General features: G+C 38.5%; 1 protein-coding gene across 2 annotated transcripts; it reads right to left on the bottom strand.

Moving 5' to 3' along the window:
- Positions 1-3,151: 3,151 nt before the first annotated feature.
- On the bottom strand, positions 3,152-16,323 carry GTF2H2 (general transcription factor IIH subunit 2). Of its 2 annotated transcripts, XM_075021035.1 has the most exons (15): positions 16,025-16,323; positions 15,859-15,936; positions 15,108-15,144; positions 14,399-14,485; positions 13,487-13,537; positions 12,968-13,022; positions 12,108-12,213; positions 10,994-11,084; positions 10,741-10,828; positions 10,084-10,191; positions 8,842-8,905; positions 7,849-7,952; positions 4,357-4,459; positions 4,015-4,054; positions 3,152-3,594 (listed from the first exon to the last, which is right to left on the bottom strand). In XM_075021035.1, the coding sequence occupies exons 1-15, from the start codon at positions 16,078-16,080 to the stop codon at positions 3,475-3,477; spliced, it is 1,188 nt and encodes a 395-aa protein (XP_074877136.1). In that variant the 5' UTR covers positions 16,081-16,323; the 3' UTR covers positions 3,152-3,474. The 2 variants fall into 2 exon arrangements, with proteins under 2 accessions (XP_074877136.1, XP_074877137.1); XM_075021036.1 differs by lacking the exon at positions 4,015-4,054.
- Positions 16,324-19,358: the final 3,035 nt, after the last annotated feature.

The following is a 19,358-nucleotide window of genomic DNA, read 5'->3' as shown; positions in this document are numbered from 1 at the left end:
AGTAGGTGAGATTTGAGCAGGATGACAGTGATTAGCAGATCCGAAAAGCTTCATCTTGTAGCTTAAAACCTAGAATGGCCTCAGTAAATCAACATGCCTCTATCATCTCAATTCTTCCATCTCAAAGCCATGACCGAATGTTGCTAACACATTTTGAATTTCTCCTTAAATTAAGAAAAAAACAGGTGGCAAAACATACAATGCCAAATGGAAGATGGGAATTATAAGTGAGAAATAGAAAAGAAAAATCAAAGCAAGCAATTGTTTTATTGCAATATTTTTAAATTTCAAGTGTTTTCAATACAAGTAGTGACTAGCAGGAATTGCATAATCCTTCATGAAAACGAACCTGCATCTCATCATCACAAAATGAAATTAATTTGGCAATGAAATTTATTGCCAAACTCGTACCACCAATACTTCTCTCCAATAAAGTGGTATTATTAAATGTCTGGTATTTACACTAGTCTTCTCAAATATAGCTTATCTTGTAGAAGTAGTAACTTTTTGTTGTTACTAGTACTGTGGTAAGACAACCGTAGGAAATACTTTACTATGTGATGGTTCAGAACACAGCAAACATGTCTACAGTTCAGCTCCCTATAGTCAATTTCTGCTCCCCCCACCTCCCAAGAGCTTTGCTTTGTTTTCTCACATAATTGAGGGATCTTAAGAGATTTACATTTACCAAATTCATCCTTAAGAAAATTATTCTAAATCCATAATCTCCAGCCTGTTGTTTTTACTTTTTCACTGGCTATAAGAATCACATTCCCATTTCATAGGAAAATGTGTGCTCAACAATTAAGTGCTTTCAAATGCCACTGCAAAAACTGCTACAAAAGTTGTATAAGTCTTCAAGTTCTATCATATTTTGAAAAATTACTTTCATGAATTGCACTATGGTCACATTTATTTTTCCTAAATACGGAAACATGATTCTTATTCAAATTTGATGACATTTAAAAAAAAAATTCATCTACTCTCATTCTTTCAGCCAGGAGTCAGCACAATCCAGTAATGCTTCAGAGTTAGTACTATATGGCATTTTTTCATCCATTAGCTACATCAGAATCTAGAATTAAAACTGTTCCTCACATTGCATGAGACAGACCAGGATGCCATCTAAGTTGTTCAGGAGTTGTGGTTCTTACGCCAAACTAAACCCAGACATTTCTTTTACTCATATTTTAATTAACATATTTTCAGCACTTCCTGTCTTGGAAATTAGTTATAACCATTAACACAGATGATAACTTTTATTCCTGCAAGGAAAGTATAATGTAGAAGGAAAGCAAAGGCACTCACCTTTCTGAAATCCCCTTCACTCGACATGGCAGTGCGCTCTCTAGTCTCACTGTGCCTTTCAGCCTCAAACTTCTTGCTATAGTTGTGGCACCCACCACAGGATGTTTTTGTCTTTTCATCTCTTCCCTCAACACTTAATGTCCAAATCGTATTATGCAACATCTTCAGGAAGCAGAATTTCTCACAGGCCTGCTAATAACCTCACTGACTGACTAATCTTGTGGCAGATCCATAAATAAGAAAATACAGGACCAAGAATTAAGCAGGTTGTAGCTTCCCACAAGCAAAGGAAATCTGAGATCCAGTGAATCACAAAGAGTACAGATGAAGGAAGCATTTCCTCCATGCTGCTTTAAATAGGAAGGCCACAGCTGAAATTCTTTACACATCAGAGAAATGTTGCCCCAATACCGATTTTTCAGGACCTATTTTGAACTGCTCTTCCTATCCAATGAGAAGCCAAATTATTACTCAGACCACATGCAGATAATGGAGTATATGGCCACAACTTCTACACAGCCTCTACTTCCAAGTATGTTATTTTGGTATCTAAAAAGAGAAAAAGCTAGAAAAGATTTGAAGTGGTTTGACAAAATCTTTTTTTCCATTAGGAAATGCTGATTGTAAAGATGAAAATATTATCAGAAAACATCGTATCAAGATGTTGTCACCAGTATCAGAATATCTAAAAGACAGAGGCTTAGGGCATTCCTTTGGCTTGGAATAGCCTACTAGACCACACCAAACCCCATGAATATGTCCTTTTTCTGCTAATTTTTAGGATACCCTTACAGTAATAGGCACTGCAATCACCTGATAGCACAAAGGGTTTATAGGCATTGTTTGACCCTGCACAAAACGAAACACAGATGCCGAAACAGTTATTTTTCTGACAAAACAGTAGAATTACTGCATTCTAGCCAGCCTGCAGGCATAAATAGTAGAAAAAGCACAGAAGGAGCTATGTTAACAATTGAGAATTTTCATATTTAAAGGACTTGAAATTAAAACTATCTGTGAAAACTGAAAAGTAGCATGTATTGTTTGTATGTGGTGAGCGTGAAAAACAGGGAACTAACGTAAGATGGGAGTTCGCTTTTTTTGTTTGCACTTTTAAGATTCAGTGGTTAGGTTAGGTTAGATTATTGCTGTTCCTAAGCTGACAATAAAGCTCACAATTTTAAAAATTAAGTCAGATGCATCAGTGTCTGAGTTACTCTGGATGTATTACAAATGTCACAAGAGGACTTCAGAAGACCAGATGTGACATACTGCTTTAAACACTGCACCATCACAACCTCCTCTTACTGAGGTGTAGCACGTTACATTCTCACAAGTTCAAACTGCAATCACACTTTGAAGAGACACTGTAAAATGGCAAAGAGTGTCTTGCACTTGTCTCAGTTTTCATTCTTCAATGTTCAGGTAAGGACACGTGCTTCCCCTTCTCCCCCCACCTTATTGTCTGTTGCTCTGGGGGTTTAGCCAAGGACAGAAGATGACTTGCAGTTCTGGCAATTCATTCTAGCCTCAAAACCAAAACAGCACCACTGTCTTCAATACTATCACCATCAAACAATAGTTTGTATAATTTCTAAGAGCTGTATTTGAGTTGCCTTACTGAAGGCCAAGGTGAATAGCCCAAATACTTTGAATTGATATTTGAAATGTCCCCCAACTAATTGCTCAAAAACGTCTTTTGTTAAATTCTTACAAAAAAATATTTTGATCTATAGAACTCCACCATCCACCAAAACCAAGAGCTAATAGCAATCGATATATAAAATATATTTTCAGGGCTTGTTTTTTGAACAAAAAAATGAAACAAAGATGAATCACCACATTATCATACAAACCAGTTTTACCACTTTCACATTTACAAATATACATGTTACTCACAATAGCATTCAGAAAAAGCCAGAGCTTTTCAGACAAGAACAAAGAAAATAAATCAGACATAGGTAATTCAAGAATATATGAACAGTAAACAAAATCATTAATACATTAGGTAAAAATTAAAGTTTGCTCCCAAGCCAGTGTTCATCCTTCTGTAATCATCTACATCTTTCTTGTTTTGAGATGCCTCAGTGAAAGCTATGGCTGAATAAACAAAATAGATTTATGCAAGAATGACATAGATATGACAATTTCTAAGAAGAGATTCCTTCATACAGGTATGGGAGCAGGGTGCTCGTGAATACAGCCAGGACAGCAGTGCAGAGAATCATGAACAAACAAATCACATTCCACACAAAATGCATTCTGACACACTTTACATATGAAAACCTGTGTGGAAAAGATAGGAAACCAAGTCAAATTAGAAAAAAATTATCACCATCATAGCACTACAGTAGGGCAACAGGTGTGTCATCAAGACAGCGTAAAGAGACTATATTGCTAACATCACAGAAACCCAACTGAACTGAAGTTTCTAACAGCAAGTATGTCCAAAGGGCTGAGCTCAAGTCACTGTAGATGGTTTCAAATGGCTAAGAGTGGAAACTTATTTATGCAACTCTCTAGGAAATCCCTTCCCGCACTTTTACAGACTTTGCAGTCTAAAAGGCATGACTAACAGACAATTCTAGTTAACCATGAGATAAACTTCCACAAATATTTTTCTGGTCTTTAGAAGACTATACCAAAGGATCACCTCTACTTCTGACACCCCTCAATGCAAATTCCAATGCAGTTCAACATACTTACACTTTGATCTTTCATTTCTCCCTGGCAGCCTTGACAATACCTAAAAGCAAAATCGTGTATTTTAACTGAAAAAACATTCAAGATCGTGTAAAACTGTGTTTAAAAAACATCCCATACACAGAAACAATTTATGGCAATTTTTTCAGCTATTCAACTGAACACACATGGTAACTGTTAATGGGAACCACAAATATTTCTTATTGCCTGTGGTGCCCCAAAATGCCCAAACATTCAGCAGTGTCTCCAGCAGCAAAGAAGCTGCTGCCAGCTATTCTTACTTTTGTGAGAAAAAAATTACAGGGTCCACAAGTACACACATTATCACAAGTATGATTTGCATACCGTTCCCCCTGATATTCTGCCAAGGGGACTTCCTGAAAGGCATCCAAAGGAAACAAGTGATGGTAAGATCGAGCCAGGTGAGGTGCAGACACTAACGTAAGACCTGCAAATAAAGAGACCTCAAAATTATTACAAGAGAAGACTTACTGAAAAGCTTTTCTGCATTAAACAAAGCAAAAAGGAAAAAAGATTTTTTAATTACTCAGTGGATCTGAGCTTTTAAGAATTAAAACCCAAAATTATTTGTTAGCTTCCATAATTCAAACCTGTAATCCTTTGCAGAATTAAATCCAAATATAAAGAACAAGCAAATCATCTGAATTTCTAATCAAAAGGTTTAATCAGTCTTTAGAAGTACAATTACAATGCAAAGTTTTAAATTTAGCAAGTTTTTCATCCTCATGCCATAAAAAAAATGCAACCATAGAAGAGTCTTCCAATTAAATCTAAATGCACAACTCCTCTCTAGCAATGACAGTTCTGCTGTTTCACATTACCAGTTAAAATGGTGCCCAACTACAAAACTCTACTGCAGCCTGCTATAATACTGCCAAAGCCAGACCATAACCCTGTTTCAGCTAACATAAGTCTGCTGGTTTTGGTTGGGATAATTTTCTTCATAGTAGCTTGCACGGGGCTGTTTTGGATTTGGGCTGAAAGCAGTGTTGATAATACAGGGTTGTTTTAGTTATTGCTGAGGAGTGCTTACACAGAGTCGAGACCTTTTCTGCTTCTCAGCCCACCCCACCAGCAAGTAGGTAGGTTGGGAGGGCACAAGAAGTTGGGAAGGGACACAGCTGGGACAGCTGACCCAAACTGGCCACAGGGATACCCTGTATCCTGTACCATATGATGTCATGCTCAACAATAAAAGCTGGGGGAAGAAGATGGAAGGGGGGAACATTCAGAGTGATGGCATATGTCTTCCCAAGTAACTGTTAGGCATGATGGAGCCCTGCTTTCCTGGAGATGGCTGCTGATGGGAAGTAGTGAATGAATTCCTTACTCTGCTTGGCTTGTGCACATGGCTTTTGCTTTACCTGTCTGTATCTCAACCTGTTAAATTTTCTCACTTTTACCCTTCCAATTCTCCCTGTGACAGATGCACTCAACCCCCCTTAACCAAACCAGCAGCAGTTTGGTACAGGCTCCAAAGGGCGTAAAGGCCTGAGCTGTAGCTGGGCCAAGAACTCCTCCAGGAAACCCACAAAGGAGCAGAGTGACACAGTGAAAGTTGTGGGTACAAGGAGTCTCATGCATACCTCTCCCATTGTATGCAATTTGACTATGACCCAACTGCTTTATCCCCTAAATACGACAGCGTAAGCAAGCCTTCTCTGAGCTACCCCTGCAAGGCAGCATGGGGGTGATCTCCAGCAAAGAGATCTTTTACCAACGACAGATTGTTGGATGAGCCCAATTTGAATTCTCCCTGGATGGCAACTGGACTGCACACCAGGGAACTCTCCCCTTGAGCAGGGATGCCTCTCAATATTAAGAAATACCAGTCCTTTAGCTTAAATAAGTAGGTTTTAAACAGAATGAATTACTTAGAGTTACAACATTGTGTGATTTAGTATGCTTAGCTTTACATACTTAGCATGAGCAGCTAGATTTGCTGAAGCCTTAGGCTGCAAGCTGTAAACTTCCACTTAGATTCACTGAACACGTACCTAATTAGTCAAAACAGGGGCCTCCACAGACAGCGTAAATCAGGACACAAGGAGGCTTCAAGGCTACAACCATCAAGAGCACTTGCAACTCGACAAGATTAACTAACAGCCTGTCTGGAGACAGTGAAGGAATCCAATGAGTCAGAAGGTGTCAGGCCAGAATCACTATTGGATCAAAGGGTGCATGGAACACGTGTGAAGCGAGTGTTAAGAGTGTGTGAGGGGTGGGTGAATAGTCTATAAGGGTATAACTGCACAGCAATCTCTTTGTTTAGGTTCTTCCTTCATGTCCTTCTCCCCTTCCTTCCATCTGTCCCTCCCTGGAAGCACCCAGCTGGAGCTGACCCTGCTGCTGTACCACTCTATTAAATTATTTATTTTTATAAGACTCCATGCCTGAGAGTCTGTTTCAGGAAATTGAGGGCTGGAACTTCGGAGTCAACTAACACCAGTTGCCTGGACAGACTGGTGATTAATAGCATGCTAAACTTTGAAATCCTAACCAAGTCATATGAGGGTTTGATTGTGCACATATAGTCTTTACGACATAAAGCACCAACCAAGTCTGAGACTAAGTCTGGATCCAGCCACACCTAGACTCCTCTCTGAGTTTAGAAAGCAAGAGGGTCCATTCTGAAACTTGTGACTCAACGGGAGTGTCTCCCTTACCTTTTTGCACCTCTGATCTCTGTGCAAATAATGGAAAATCGATTCTAACTCAATTTTCCTTTGTATGTTTCTCCCATGTAGTAAGCAACAGAGTGAACCTTGCCATTGAACTCTATTAAGTCGCACTTTCACAGATTCTTTAAATGATCTAAAACACTCATCGATGACACTGCCTCATCCCACTGTGGGGCAGTGAGGGAGCAACTGTGTTGGGCTTATTTGCCAGCTGGGGTTAAACCATGACAACAGTTTAGCTGGGGAACAGGCTGGCACAAACTTCTTCGTTGCTTACTCACATGCCATGTAAACCTCCAAGCTCTTGTTCTGCTGGCTGCTGCAGCTGTAGAGAACCTGTTGCTGACACATAGCACTTCTCCAGTTACACTATTACTTTGCTGAAATGAGACTCAAGCTGATGTGAAAACCTTGACATGAAACTAGGACAAGGTGATCCAAAACTAGAATTACTTCATCCTCTTGCCAAATACACGCATCTTGATAACACCCATCACATTTTAGTCCTATGCCTGTAGAAGCTAAGAGCAGGACAGCTGTCGCTCACACAATATTAATACTATAAAAAATGCTAATCCTCCCTCATGTCCTCATTAAGGGGGTGTGGGAGAGAGGTACCATTGGTTGCACAGTCCATTAACATTTCCAAGACCAAAGGGCTTCCATTTACGACTTTATAGCCTTTCATGTGTCACTGTGCAGCCTGCCCTTGAGTTCAACTTTAAAACCTTTCATCTACATACTCCCATAGGTGAGGGGGTACTTCTGTCCTTTTACTCGAAAGCACTCTTTATCTTCATGGCCTGGCACTAAGGAGTCTGAAACATTGGTGTGTCTGTTAAATCAACATTCTTGAGGAAATTATTATCATTCATATGCGAAGCACCCTTCTTCCCCGCTTTGCTTTAGGGCTTTTCATTTATAACCTTATACTGGGGGATATGATAACAGCTTTACTGTTACAGGTATAGTCCTGAAAGTCCCTTGTATGAAGCTGACATCCCCAGACACAGGAATGTAGACTTCTTAAAGCAGAGCTGGCTTTTAATTCCTAAGTATAGTTGATTTTTTTCTACCCCTTCACTCTCTTACCACTAACTCATAATTCATCTGCTCACCTTTTCTTGCTACTCACCACAGATTTTGCATTCCACAGGAAGTTCACAGTATTTGGCTCTGCACTGGGGACAGAAATACCCCCCCAGCGTAAGACCCGGCTCACTGTTGTTTTCCAATTGCCTAGAGCAAAGAGAGACAATTTAATACCGAACAGATAACACCATACTACTACATAACTATAAATACTACATAATTCTCACAATAAATAGGTTTAAAAGTTTCAGTAGCTTCCATGCAACAGTTCCACATGTATAGAAGTGTCAGAAAGCAATTGATAGGGTGAGATATCAGTAACCACATTCTCCCACAGAAACAGAACAAAGACCAAATTTTCCCGCAAAAGGAGCCCATGTATCTTTAAAAAATAGTTATGAAAGATAACAGCATTAGTATTTCTCCTTACACACTCACAAATATTCTGTATTGACTTTAAGATGCATGTTAATACCTATTCTTCCAAACAGCTGACACCATTTCCTTCTGAAAATTCAGACTCCCTTATCATTGCTGAAAACTATGCTTCCTTTCATTGAGAAGAGCTCTGGTACCCTAATCAAATCAGGCTCTATTTTAAACTTCCTTTTAAAGTCACATTAGTAAACAGATAAAAAATACTTTATTCCAGATAATACCCATCATCCTCATCATTATCTTTACAGTGATAACAATACTTGAATCAAGAAATGCAAGTAAAATTGGTAGTAAGTACTTTAATACCTTGTACCACCCTTGTGTTCTAATTACTGCAGAACCCAACTAAAAGCCATTTACTACATACAAAAAAATTTTAAATGTAAATTTTAAAAAGCATATTTAACAGAGGTAACTATGGCCACATACTGGATGGAAACAAAATTTCTACTGAGAAGTCACAAGACATACTCACTATTTTTTTTCATGTTATTTTGCAGTATTTTCACTGGGAAGCAGATTTTCTAAATATGATTAATTATTATTGAGTTCTAATCAGCTCACTGAATTCTAATCAACTCTCATCAACTCTACTTACGCCATACTAAAGGATGGCTTTGCATCTTGATCAGATAAAGAAGCAATAGTGTGCTGAGGAAAACCTGAAGATAAAAACATCCCGTATTACAAATTTTAAACATGCAAGTAATCTTTCAGTTTCTTACTTCAGTGGAGAAGTTCAAAGATTATTCTAAAGATTAAGGCCTATCTCTTTTTTTGTTTGTTTGTTATTACAGGAGAAGTAATCCACTCTTACTACGTATCAAATCCTTCCTGGAGGTCTCTACCTACATCAACCAACAAATCCCTTATTGTATTTCCCCCAAGTGAAAAAAATCTTTTCATAGACCTCACATTTACCAAAGCTCACTGGAACCCCCTTTTTGCAGAATAGCTATAAAGAAAATGATGTGTGCAATGGTAGGAAAGCAGAAGGAGATCTACATGAATGTTCACTTGAACAATGCTTTCTAATTAAGGGGAAAATATTTTTACATGCACACAAAGCGTATATTCACCTTCCAAGGGCAGTATATTACAGATGAGACTATAGCACGTTACAGAGGCTGTAACGGATACCATTCTTTCTACCACTTATTTTTTACATGTCAAGTGGGCAGTTAATTCTTCCAACTGCTTCTCAGGCTTTACCTATAAGAAGTGAATCTCTTCAGTCTTTAAATCTACACACAAAAATACATACATTCTTATCTGTAAGAACGGGTGGATGAAAGTGAGAAATCAATGCTCTAATTCATGGCATTAGAGTTCCTATTTTGGTTTAACTCCAGGCTTTAAATTTATTGAGAAATACATCAGGAGAAGAAAAGGTACCTAATCCATCTGTTGAAAGAACACCACAACATTGCTCCTAACAAACATGTACTACATGGCCAAACAGATGGCTTTTACAGTCAATTCAGCTTATAATAGTTGCCTTCTGCAGGGAAAAAAACAGAGGGAGAAATAAAATAGTTTTTTATCCTTCATTTCTAAGTATTACATTTATACCTATTAATGTACAAACAATATCATTCCACTTTCTTGTTTCCAACTACAGCTGAGTAGTAATTTGTCTTATTTGTTTTATTTCTTAACTTTATTTTAAAGCTGATTATTTTCCAGGAACAGCATCAGGAAAATTTATATCTATTTAGCAAAATAAAAGTTAAAATAAAAAAACGTAATTGTGCAATGTCTCTAACACAGAAAATGCAAAGAAAGAAAAAGACAAGATTCACAAATCTTGTACCAGGACTTTAACAAAACCATATCCTACCCATTCGAATAAGGGAGCACTCAGAGCTTGAACTGGCAGGTGGAGGACTAACATGATATATCAGCAGTTCCTTATAATGACTTTCATCTAATATAACGTGGTATGTTCCTGTCATGAAGAAAGAAATGCCTTATGATTATGAGCAGATAAGAACACAAACATATTCTCCAAATGACAGAAAACAACTTAAGTAAAAAAAATATAGCCAATCCTGTTCCTAAAAAACAGTCCAGTTAATGCTACTGAAGATGACAAGTTTTAAAATTAGTAACACCAGAACGTTTAATTAGATATGAAGGCCCATAGTTTTTTATCCAACATTACACTATAGTAATGATATTGTAAGAGTTACCACTGTTGTAATTGATATTAACGTGTTACAATTAAGTTCTACATCACATATTTTTTAAAACCTAGTGTTCCATGTAAAAAGCTAAGTATTTCTTCTCTCTCGAGATGCAGCTACCAGTTCATAATAATTTCACTAAATACTGTGTATTTTGTAGATTTGGGAAACCCTTAAATTTTCTGCCAGCACAACAGAATATATTATCCTTAAATATCAAAATGCATTGATGCATATATGACAAAATTAGTTACTTAATTTTAATTTTAAACTTGTATTAGTAGTATAACTACTGAACTTCAGATACATACCACCAGTTTCTCGGGCAAGTACTGTACAAACTCGAACTTCAGCACTTAAGCCGATGATAGATACTCTGATCTTAACTGCTTTTAAGCACTTCAAATGGAAAAAGAAAGCATACTCAAATTCATATGCAGAACAGAAAACAGTAAAAAGGTTCAAAGTTTTAAATGAAAAATAATTAGTGATGACACTGCAACTGTCTGGTTTTAGTCTAACAGCTTGGATGTTCAATGCAGTAGTCAAACTTCACTTCTGTACCTTAATTAGATCATAGATGTTGGCTGGATCACATGTCGTCAGACTGCTGAAGACTATCAAAACCTCTCTGCTTGTATGTCCTGGCACATGCCTAAAGAAAGTATATAGTTAATTTACTTCTGTACACTAAGCTACTTGTATGCTGAAGTTTCCAAGGACTTCAACATACTTAAGTCAGAAGATGACATGATATGAAGTCCCCTAAAAATTATAAAAGACTGTGGCAAGATCCTTCTTAGAACACCAGAATTTCACCTTCCAAAAGCCAAACCTTTCCAGTATCTAAAATACAGTATTTGATTCTGTAGTTGTTATCTGATTGTTTGCTCTAATGCTTAAGTTATCCCCATACCTTCTCTGTACTCTCACAGGCAAAATTCACCTTCAAACTAGCAATACTGCAGTAAGTCTTCCTGACTTCTTAAAATAAAAATCTAATCAGTTTATAGGTGTAAATCCATTACTTTTAACTACTGTCTTTTAGTTCTTAATGGAAAACTCTCTTCCAATTAGTCGTTCAAATAATTTTATGACACTGACTACTAGCTTTGTTCTGTCAAGTGTTTCTAGCTACAATTATTTGTTAAAAGTCTTCCACAAATGTTTATCCTGTCTCAATACTTCACACAGCAAGAGAGTCTTTTTAAAATCTGTCCTACCTGAAAATTTACCTTTCTAAAGAATGCCAAAACTTCCACCAGATTATCGTGATTCAGTGCTGTTTCTTTTCCTGTTCTCTTATCATTATTAACCCCTAACTCTGGCCTCTCTCATACCTTAGCCCTCTAGTAAAAACTAATTGCACGGTCTTTCATCACTATATTCATACACGACATAAAATCACCTACTTTAAAATATTGTTGCTTTTTATAAGCAGCACACCTCTAAATAGAAGCATCTTGTCTTAGAAAATTAACTTCTGCACTGCTAGCATGTTTAACTTCTTAACAGTTTGTATTGTGAGATGACATAAAGCTGCCTTTTAAAGACTCAGGTCAGGACTATGCAAGATGCTACTTGTAAAAAACACTGTCTCTGCCCCTCCAAAAATTCAAAATCAGCATTATACTGATTATGGAAAACAAAGGAAAAAACCCTCCATATATATACTAACTTTAAAGTCTGCATGGCCAAATTTAAGGAGTTATATAGAGATGGCTCTCCACTGCAGTTCATATCCACTGCTTTCTTCAGAGCAGTTACGTGCTTCTTTGAGTTGCCTGTAAGTGAAAAAAACAATTCCCCTGAAAAAACAAGTTAAGAGAATTGACATACTTAAACTATATATTTAAAGAAGCGTACTTGTACAACAACCACTTTCAAACTGTAACTTGTAACTCTATGCTTCTCCTTAGAAACTGACCTCTTGATCAGAATGTAGAAAACAATAAAACAATATATTAACAGAAAGACATTTACCCTACAGGCACTCAATTGTTAGAAACTTTAAGAAGTCAAAAAGAGTAAAATAACTGTTGCATATCATTAAGTACTTAACATGACTGTGAAGTATCTCCACATTCCTCAATAAAGTTGCTCCAGTTTTACACGTGAATAAAAAGAAAAAATTAAGATTTCATCTCTGAAGCGACACAGATTGCTAGTGACAGAAAGCAGGAACCAAAGAAACCTTGCTTCTTGACATCAGATCAGATCTCACAGAGCACACAGATGTTGTAAAAATACAAAATTAACAAAGAGGGTGAGAAATTAACTATAGGGGAAACAAAACATATTTTAGGTGCAATCTGGATAAGACTTGATCATGAACAAGCATGTGATGACAATTCTAGATCAAAACAGATCAAAGTAAAAACTCTGGTTTCAGATAACTTGCAGTAACTTCTCTTTTAAATTAAAAATACTATGTTAATGCTACTTCACTTTCAGCAGTGTCATCCAGGTAGAACTTGTAACATCAACACAAGAGATAAAAACACTTCCAATTTAAAAAAAATACACTACCTCCCTTACCTGAAAGTTCTGTCATTTTTTCAGCTCTTTTACTCTTGGTTACAATTAAGCCAATCTGGAAAAAAAAAAAAAAAAAAGCCAAAACTTTTCTTAGCAAGTTTAAAAATAAGTTGATATACAGTTTTGCTATATTTTGCCTAATACTTCTTTAGGGATCAGAATTACTTAACTATACAAGTTTTCTTGTAAGTGTAACAACAGGAGCACAATCACTATGCATCAGTTAACATACATTCCTGTATTTCCCATAGTTTTGCCACGAGGTATGAGAAGAAATCTTCTAAAATTCTAAATGCCTGAAAACAATATAATTAGTCTTCTGTGTTTGAATTTATGTTTCGGAAAAAGGGAATAGATGGGTTCTTATGTTCATTAGCTCAGGCACAAACATGAATTTCACCAAACTGATGAGGAAGGGATGGGAAGGAAAACATCAATTGAAAACAGTTTATTAGATAGTGTTAAAACTAACTTTTAAAATTGTTTTCAGTTACTTGTTTCTTGCATGGTTCTACATACCTGACTAATAGGATTTTGGTCAAAGTACTCTTCAACAAAATATTCCAATAACTATAAAGAAAAGTTAAGACAGTTAAAAACTACATACAGTTTTATTTCACAAGCATTAAGCAGGTGGTACTTGCAAAACATCCAGTATCATTTAAAGGAAAAAAAAAAAAGTTGGGGAAAAAAAGGGGGAATGAGCCCTTCCTTTCCATTCTCCTTTCACCCTACCGCTTCCATCCTTCTCCTTCCTCCCATGTTACCAATGCAATGTAAATTTCAGAAACTAGCCACCACTTATTTTATTCACTTCATATAAGGTAAAGTTCTAGATTACTGTTGGTTCAAATCAAAGTTTGCAATACTAAAAATACTAAAAGCATCAATCTGTACAAAATTATCAAACCCCAGGATTTCAATGCTTAGTGTTATTAAAGAAGACCATATAGTAGAAGATGTACAGTTCAGGTCCTCAACAGTCTGAAGCAGAAATCCAATTCAACCCCTGTCTAGCATCCACTCAAACCCAAATTCATCAAAACACAACTGTAAGAAAAAAAAAATTCTAGATGTGCAATGAAAGAATGTTTGTTCTTCTTTCATCCCTTATTATGGGCAACACTTCAGCTTAATTTCCACATACTTTTCATACTGTGTCTTTCCATAGTACGTCCTTAGAAAATGTTTTTACTCTACAGAAGTACTCGTGCAAGGCAAACTAATGTCACACAGATTTTACTTTTTAAAAACCAGGAAAATTACAGACTAGCAACAGGAACAAGGGAAAAAAAAGTAGGCATGAGAGGAGAGATGAGGCTATGCATGTAATCTAGTCACAGGAGACTGCCATTCTTTTAAAAGCAAAATGGAACTGGTTTACAGAGAAACAGTGGATTACTAAGAGAAAACTTCTGAGTACAAAAATACCTTCAAAGTGCAAGTAAGTCTGTTCGGTTTTAAATCTTGGTCCTCCATAGTTCTTGATCCATCAACAACCACATAAAGGTGACGCATCTGCATTTTCACCATAAGTGATAATCACTCACAGAACAAGTATTTAAATGAACAGTTCATTATTCCATTTACTTAAAAAAGCAGCTACTTCCTCCCTCAAACAGGGAAAATTCAGTATACTGAGCTATGCAATCAACAGCAACTGAAAAAGTAATGCATTTTTTCCACTTCTCCTTCAAAATGAAAAAAAGACTATCTTGAAAAATGCACAGTGTTCGTTTCTGCTCATAAGGTACAAAATAGGCATAGTTTGCACCTTCACCTCTTCACCTGAAGACCTCAGCATTGTATAAAGTAATGTTGTCATTTACTACTCATTTAAATTATGCCCATTCTTCACATGAAGAAAAACTGACAATGCAAGTGTGTGTGATCTGACTGCTGTAGCAAAATACACCCTGATACAGCAAACATGCCAAACCTCCACCACTGAATACTCATGCTTCACATCCCACACTGGCAATAAACAAAGAATGTTTTTTAAAAAAAAAAGTTTGGTGGAAAATGCAAGCTTTGGTCTCAGGCACATTGGGTCACCAAAGCTGTATTTCAGATTAGGCATACCACCTCTATTCAAGTAGTTCTGGACCCAAGACAGACAAGGGTTAAGACATTAACATACCATTCCAAGTCGAACTTGTCCATGGTGTTCAAAGAGTCTAATAAAACACAAAAGGATTTAAGTAAGATGTAAATGAATGAATGGTTCCTAAAGCAGAAGTCTGGAACAAGTCCAGTACCAGCAAATATGAAGCAGTAACAAACCAAAGACACTTATTTACACTGAAAAAAAGACAATTTAATTACAAACAGATTTCATGCCTCACAGAAAACAAACAAAAACTATTTCTTACTACCGGGTTCAATGGAACTTTAAAATTTTATCCAAATTTGAATATTTTAACATAATCTGAAATAAAACAAATCTAGATTTTATCTAGCAATTTTTCTGACACCTGGAAATACAAATCTGGTGCCATGATACCAAAACCCAGCTTGAAGCACGATTTCTATATTAAAAAAGCATTGAAGGATTTTTCTCTAAGCAGTGCGAATTGCAATTACAGTGCTCTGCACTGTGTGTCATCAGATCAAGACCTCGCCTCTTTAGCTAGCCTACATCTAGGCTATCAAGCCTGTAAACATTCAGTCTTAGGACTAAAGGTAAAAATAAGTTTTACTATTTTTCTGGCACAATTAATAAGTAGCAGGCAAGAAGCACACATCTGGAGCTCTGAAGAGGTAAGGACACAAAAATATACTGCAGGTGTGCCGACATGCTTACTCAACCTGGAGGACCCAGTTTCAGAATGATTAAGCCCTTATAACTGACCAACCAGTATTACGTGGAGGCTTGTGGTCACGCACTGTACCTTTTCCTCTTCGCCTTGAAAAGAATGTCATCGATGGTCGCTTTCAGCGATCCGGATTCATCTTCTTTAAGAATTTCCCTACGCAAAACAGACTGTTACTGAGCCGAAGGGAGGTTTTCCTCGTCCTTCACCAACGAGGAGGTGGGGAGGGAAAGGGAAAGCCTACCATGTCCTTTCGTAGCCTCCCTCCCAGCGCTTGGTCCGTTCGGGTTCGTCATCCATCTCCGCGGCTTGGCTCTGCCGCTGCGGAGGGCAGCGACGGCCGGGCTCCGCGCTACACCCAAAGCCGCTGGCCCCGGCCGGGGAGGCGCAACTCCCGCCTGAAGGGAAGCCCCGTTACAGTGCCACACGCCGGGTGAAGGGGCTAGGGGCTGCCAGGCGGGACCGGCTCCAGGCGGGCCGCCGGCGACTAGCAGGGCTGAGGGGAACCGAGCCCGCGCCTGCCTGCCTCCCTCCCTCCCTCCCGCCCGGCCCAGCCGCCCCACCGCGCCCACCCGGAAACGCCGGGGCCCGCCTTCTTCCGCCTCGGTGCGCCGCCAACCCCCTCCCGGCTGCCGCCGGCGCCGCGGAGCGATCGTTCCGCGGGGAAGGGGCCGCCACCGCCGGCAGCCCGGGGCCTGGCCACCCCTGGCAGCGGGGAGCGAGGCCGGACCCGGTGGCCGTCACCGGTAGTGCGGCGCTTAACTTGCCCTGAGCTTCGAAATGCTCCGAGGGCGCAGCCGCCCAGGCCGGTCTCACCCCGAGGCGGGAAGGGGGCCCCGGGGGGAGGCGGGAGCCAGGCTGTCCGGCCTCTCGGCGGCTCCCGTGAACGGGCAACCCTCGGCGTCTCCAACCGGGGGAAATGCTGCTGCCGCTGCAGTTAAACGCGGGCTATTTGTCACAACGACACCAAAACACTCTAATTAAATTATTAAAAGGGTGGCAGCGGAAACGCGTTGTGAGTACAACACCGGCGTGGGCGTGGAGCCCACGGTAAGTTTCTGTCAGGTCAAACCGGCCCTCCCTCATCTCTCAGGGACCAGTTTAACAGTGTTAAGGTACTATCTGGGTTTACATGGTAGTTCTGTAATTAACCGAAGTAATTTCAGTATTAACAGAAGAATCCGGGAGCCTGGAGAAACACCATTATTTACCTACACTGTAGCAATGAATTTTAAGGCATAATTGTGCTCATTGGTTATTTAGTGAAAATAAATGCCTACTATCTCGGTAGCAAAAGCACTGCTTTAACGCTCCTCTAAAACACAGAACTTGAAATTCATTCGTTGCTGCAAAGTTTAAGGTATTTTTGCTGTGATTTTAATGTGCTCATGGGAGCAAACTGAGTAGTGGAGTAACACAAGTTTTTGCAGAACGCGCAGAATGATTTCACAGTGTTCGGAATCACCCCTTTCAGGCTGGATTCTTGTGTCATTGCAATAGCTTTCTTTGGGGGTTTCTTTTAATAAACTATCACTATAAAACTGTGAACAGTTAACTGGCAATTGCCTTTAAAAAGTGGGTTGGGATGCTACGTATTCCATTGAGTGTGTGTGTGTGTTAATTGCTCTGACCAAAAGAAATGTAGTTTTTCACTAAATGTTGTGCATGTTCCACTTTTACAATACCTTTAAATTTACCATTTGTCTTCTTTCCAAGCATACAATTTATTTTTAAAGGTGTCCAGAAAGATAGAAGAAGGACTCTTGTTCATATCCAGCAGCTCTTGGCATTACGGATTACAGCAGAGAGATTTTGAAATACTGATTAGTGTCATAGATTGGTGCCTGGTCAAGATACCGGGCTGGATGCCTTCTAACCATACATGCTGATGAAATTTTGAAGAAGTTTATTTTTGGTCTATAAAATAGCATGAGTCTAGACTAGATGATGCTGTAATGTAGAGATTTCTTACAGGTGACAGCTTCCTGAAGCTACAGCTTTTCCTTTTCACTTGCTTTTCAAAATAGGGCAACAGGCTCTTTTGTTTGCACACACAAAAGTCTGACTACACACTAAAAGAAAGCATCAAGAAGAAAATCAGTCACAGTTTTAACACCCAGTAGAAATACTACGTTTTTGGCTAGTACATAGATCTGGGAAGGGCTTTTATTATTCTTTCCAAAGAATAAATACAAAGCACTTGTAATAGTGATTATTTCCCTATGCAGGTGGAAAATTGTGCTTCTCACACTGAAAATGCACTCTTACATTGTCATGGTTTAACCCCAGCCAGCAACTAAGCACCACGTAGCCGCTCACTCGCTTCCCCCCCACCCAGTGGGATGGGGGAGAGAGTTGGGGGAAAAAAAAGTAAAACTTGTGGGTTGAGATAAGAACAGTTTAATAGAACAGAAAGGAAGAAAAAAAATCACAACAATAAATAGAACAGAAAGGAAGAAAAAAAATCACAACAATAATAATAAAATAATTGGAATATACAAAACAAGTAATGCAAAATGCAATTGCTTACCGCTCACAGACCAATGCCCAGTTACTTCCCAAGCAGCAATCTGCCCCCCCCCAGTTTATATACTGGGCGTGACGTCATATGGTATAGAATACCCCTTTGGCCAGTTTGGGTCAGGTGTCCTGGCTGTGTCCCCTCCCAACTCCTTGTGCCCCTCCAGCCTTCTTGCTGGCTGGGCATGAGAAGCTGAAAAATCCTTGACATAGCATACTTAGCAACAACTGCAAAGTCAGTGTTATCAACATTCTTATCATACTGAATCCAAAACATAACACTATGCCAGCTACTAGGAAGAAAATTAACTCTATCCCAGCCAGAACCAGGACATATATTTATAGGTGTTAACTATTCACCTTTCACAGCTACTGTAGTAACGATTATAAAACTACATTAAACTATGTAACAGTAACTTTCTTCTATTACCCTTACTTTGCTAGGTCCAGAAATTTACAAATAATTCTGCAGTAGTATCATACCAGCTGATGCCAAATGTAGCACAACGTGGTCCCTACATTCAGGAGGTTACAACAGCAACTACTTCACATTGTTACACCTAGAGGATGATTTGTTTAAATACAAGAAAAGCATTTTCAGTTGTATGGATTAATGTCAGGCTACTTGAGAAGACATGGTGACAAAATGTTGCCATAGGATGGATTGGCCTTTGTGAGAATGAGGCAGCAGGGAAAAAACACAAGAGTCCAAGGGAACAGAAGGACAGATTTGTTAGCAGAACAAACTCACTAATAGAAAAACAGGATCAGAACTATGAAACACTCAAAACTACCAAGATCTGAAATCTGCTGTGAAAAAGAAAAAAAAATATTTACATTTAATTTACACATGCCTATATATAATTTTTATATATCTCCAGAATGGAATACTACATACAGTGGTAGAAAAGGAAAATTACTGTAACTACTCAGTTATAGGGTGAGAGGAAGAAACCCAATAACATCTACAGAGTGCACATATTTTAGGAATAGTAGGGAGTAAGGAATCTTTCCAGATGAAAGAATACATCATAGCCATTTTGCATGTTCTGGTAATT

The sequence above is a fragment of the Buteo buteo genome, chromosome Z, assembly GCF_964188355.1.
Source record: "Buteo buteo chromosome Z, bButBut1.hap1.1, whole genome shotgun sequence".
Lineage (NCBI taxonomy): Eukaryota > Metazoa > Chordata > Aves > Accipitriformes > Accipitridae > Buteo > Buteo buteo.
Note: the sequence above shows the minus strand (reverse complement) of the source record. Positions and strands in the feature narration are given on the sequence as shown.

Coding starts and splice junctions, on each gene's coding strand:
- GTF2H2 (XM_075021035.1), bottom strand. CDS start 16,080: ATGGATGACGAACCCGAACGGACCAAGCGCTGGGAGGGAGGCTACGAA. Junction 7,953..8,841: donor AAGCCATCCTTTAGTATGGC/GTAAGTAGAGTT, acceptor TCTTTGCTCTAG/GCAATTGGAAAACAACAGTG. Junction 4,460..7,848: donor TGTGGAATGCAAAATCTGTG/GTGAGTAGCAAG, acceptor CTTTATTTGCAG/GTCTTACGTTAGTGTCTGCA.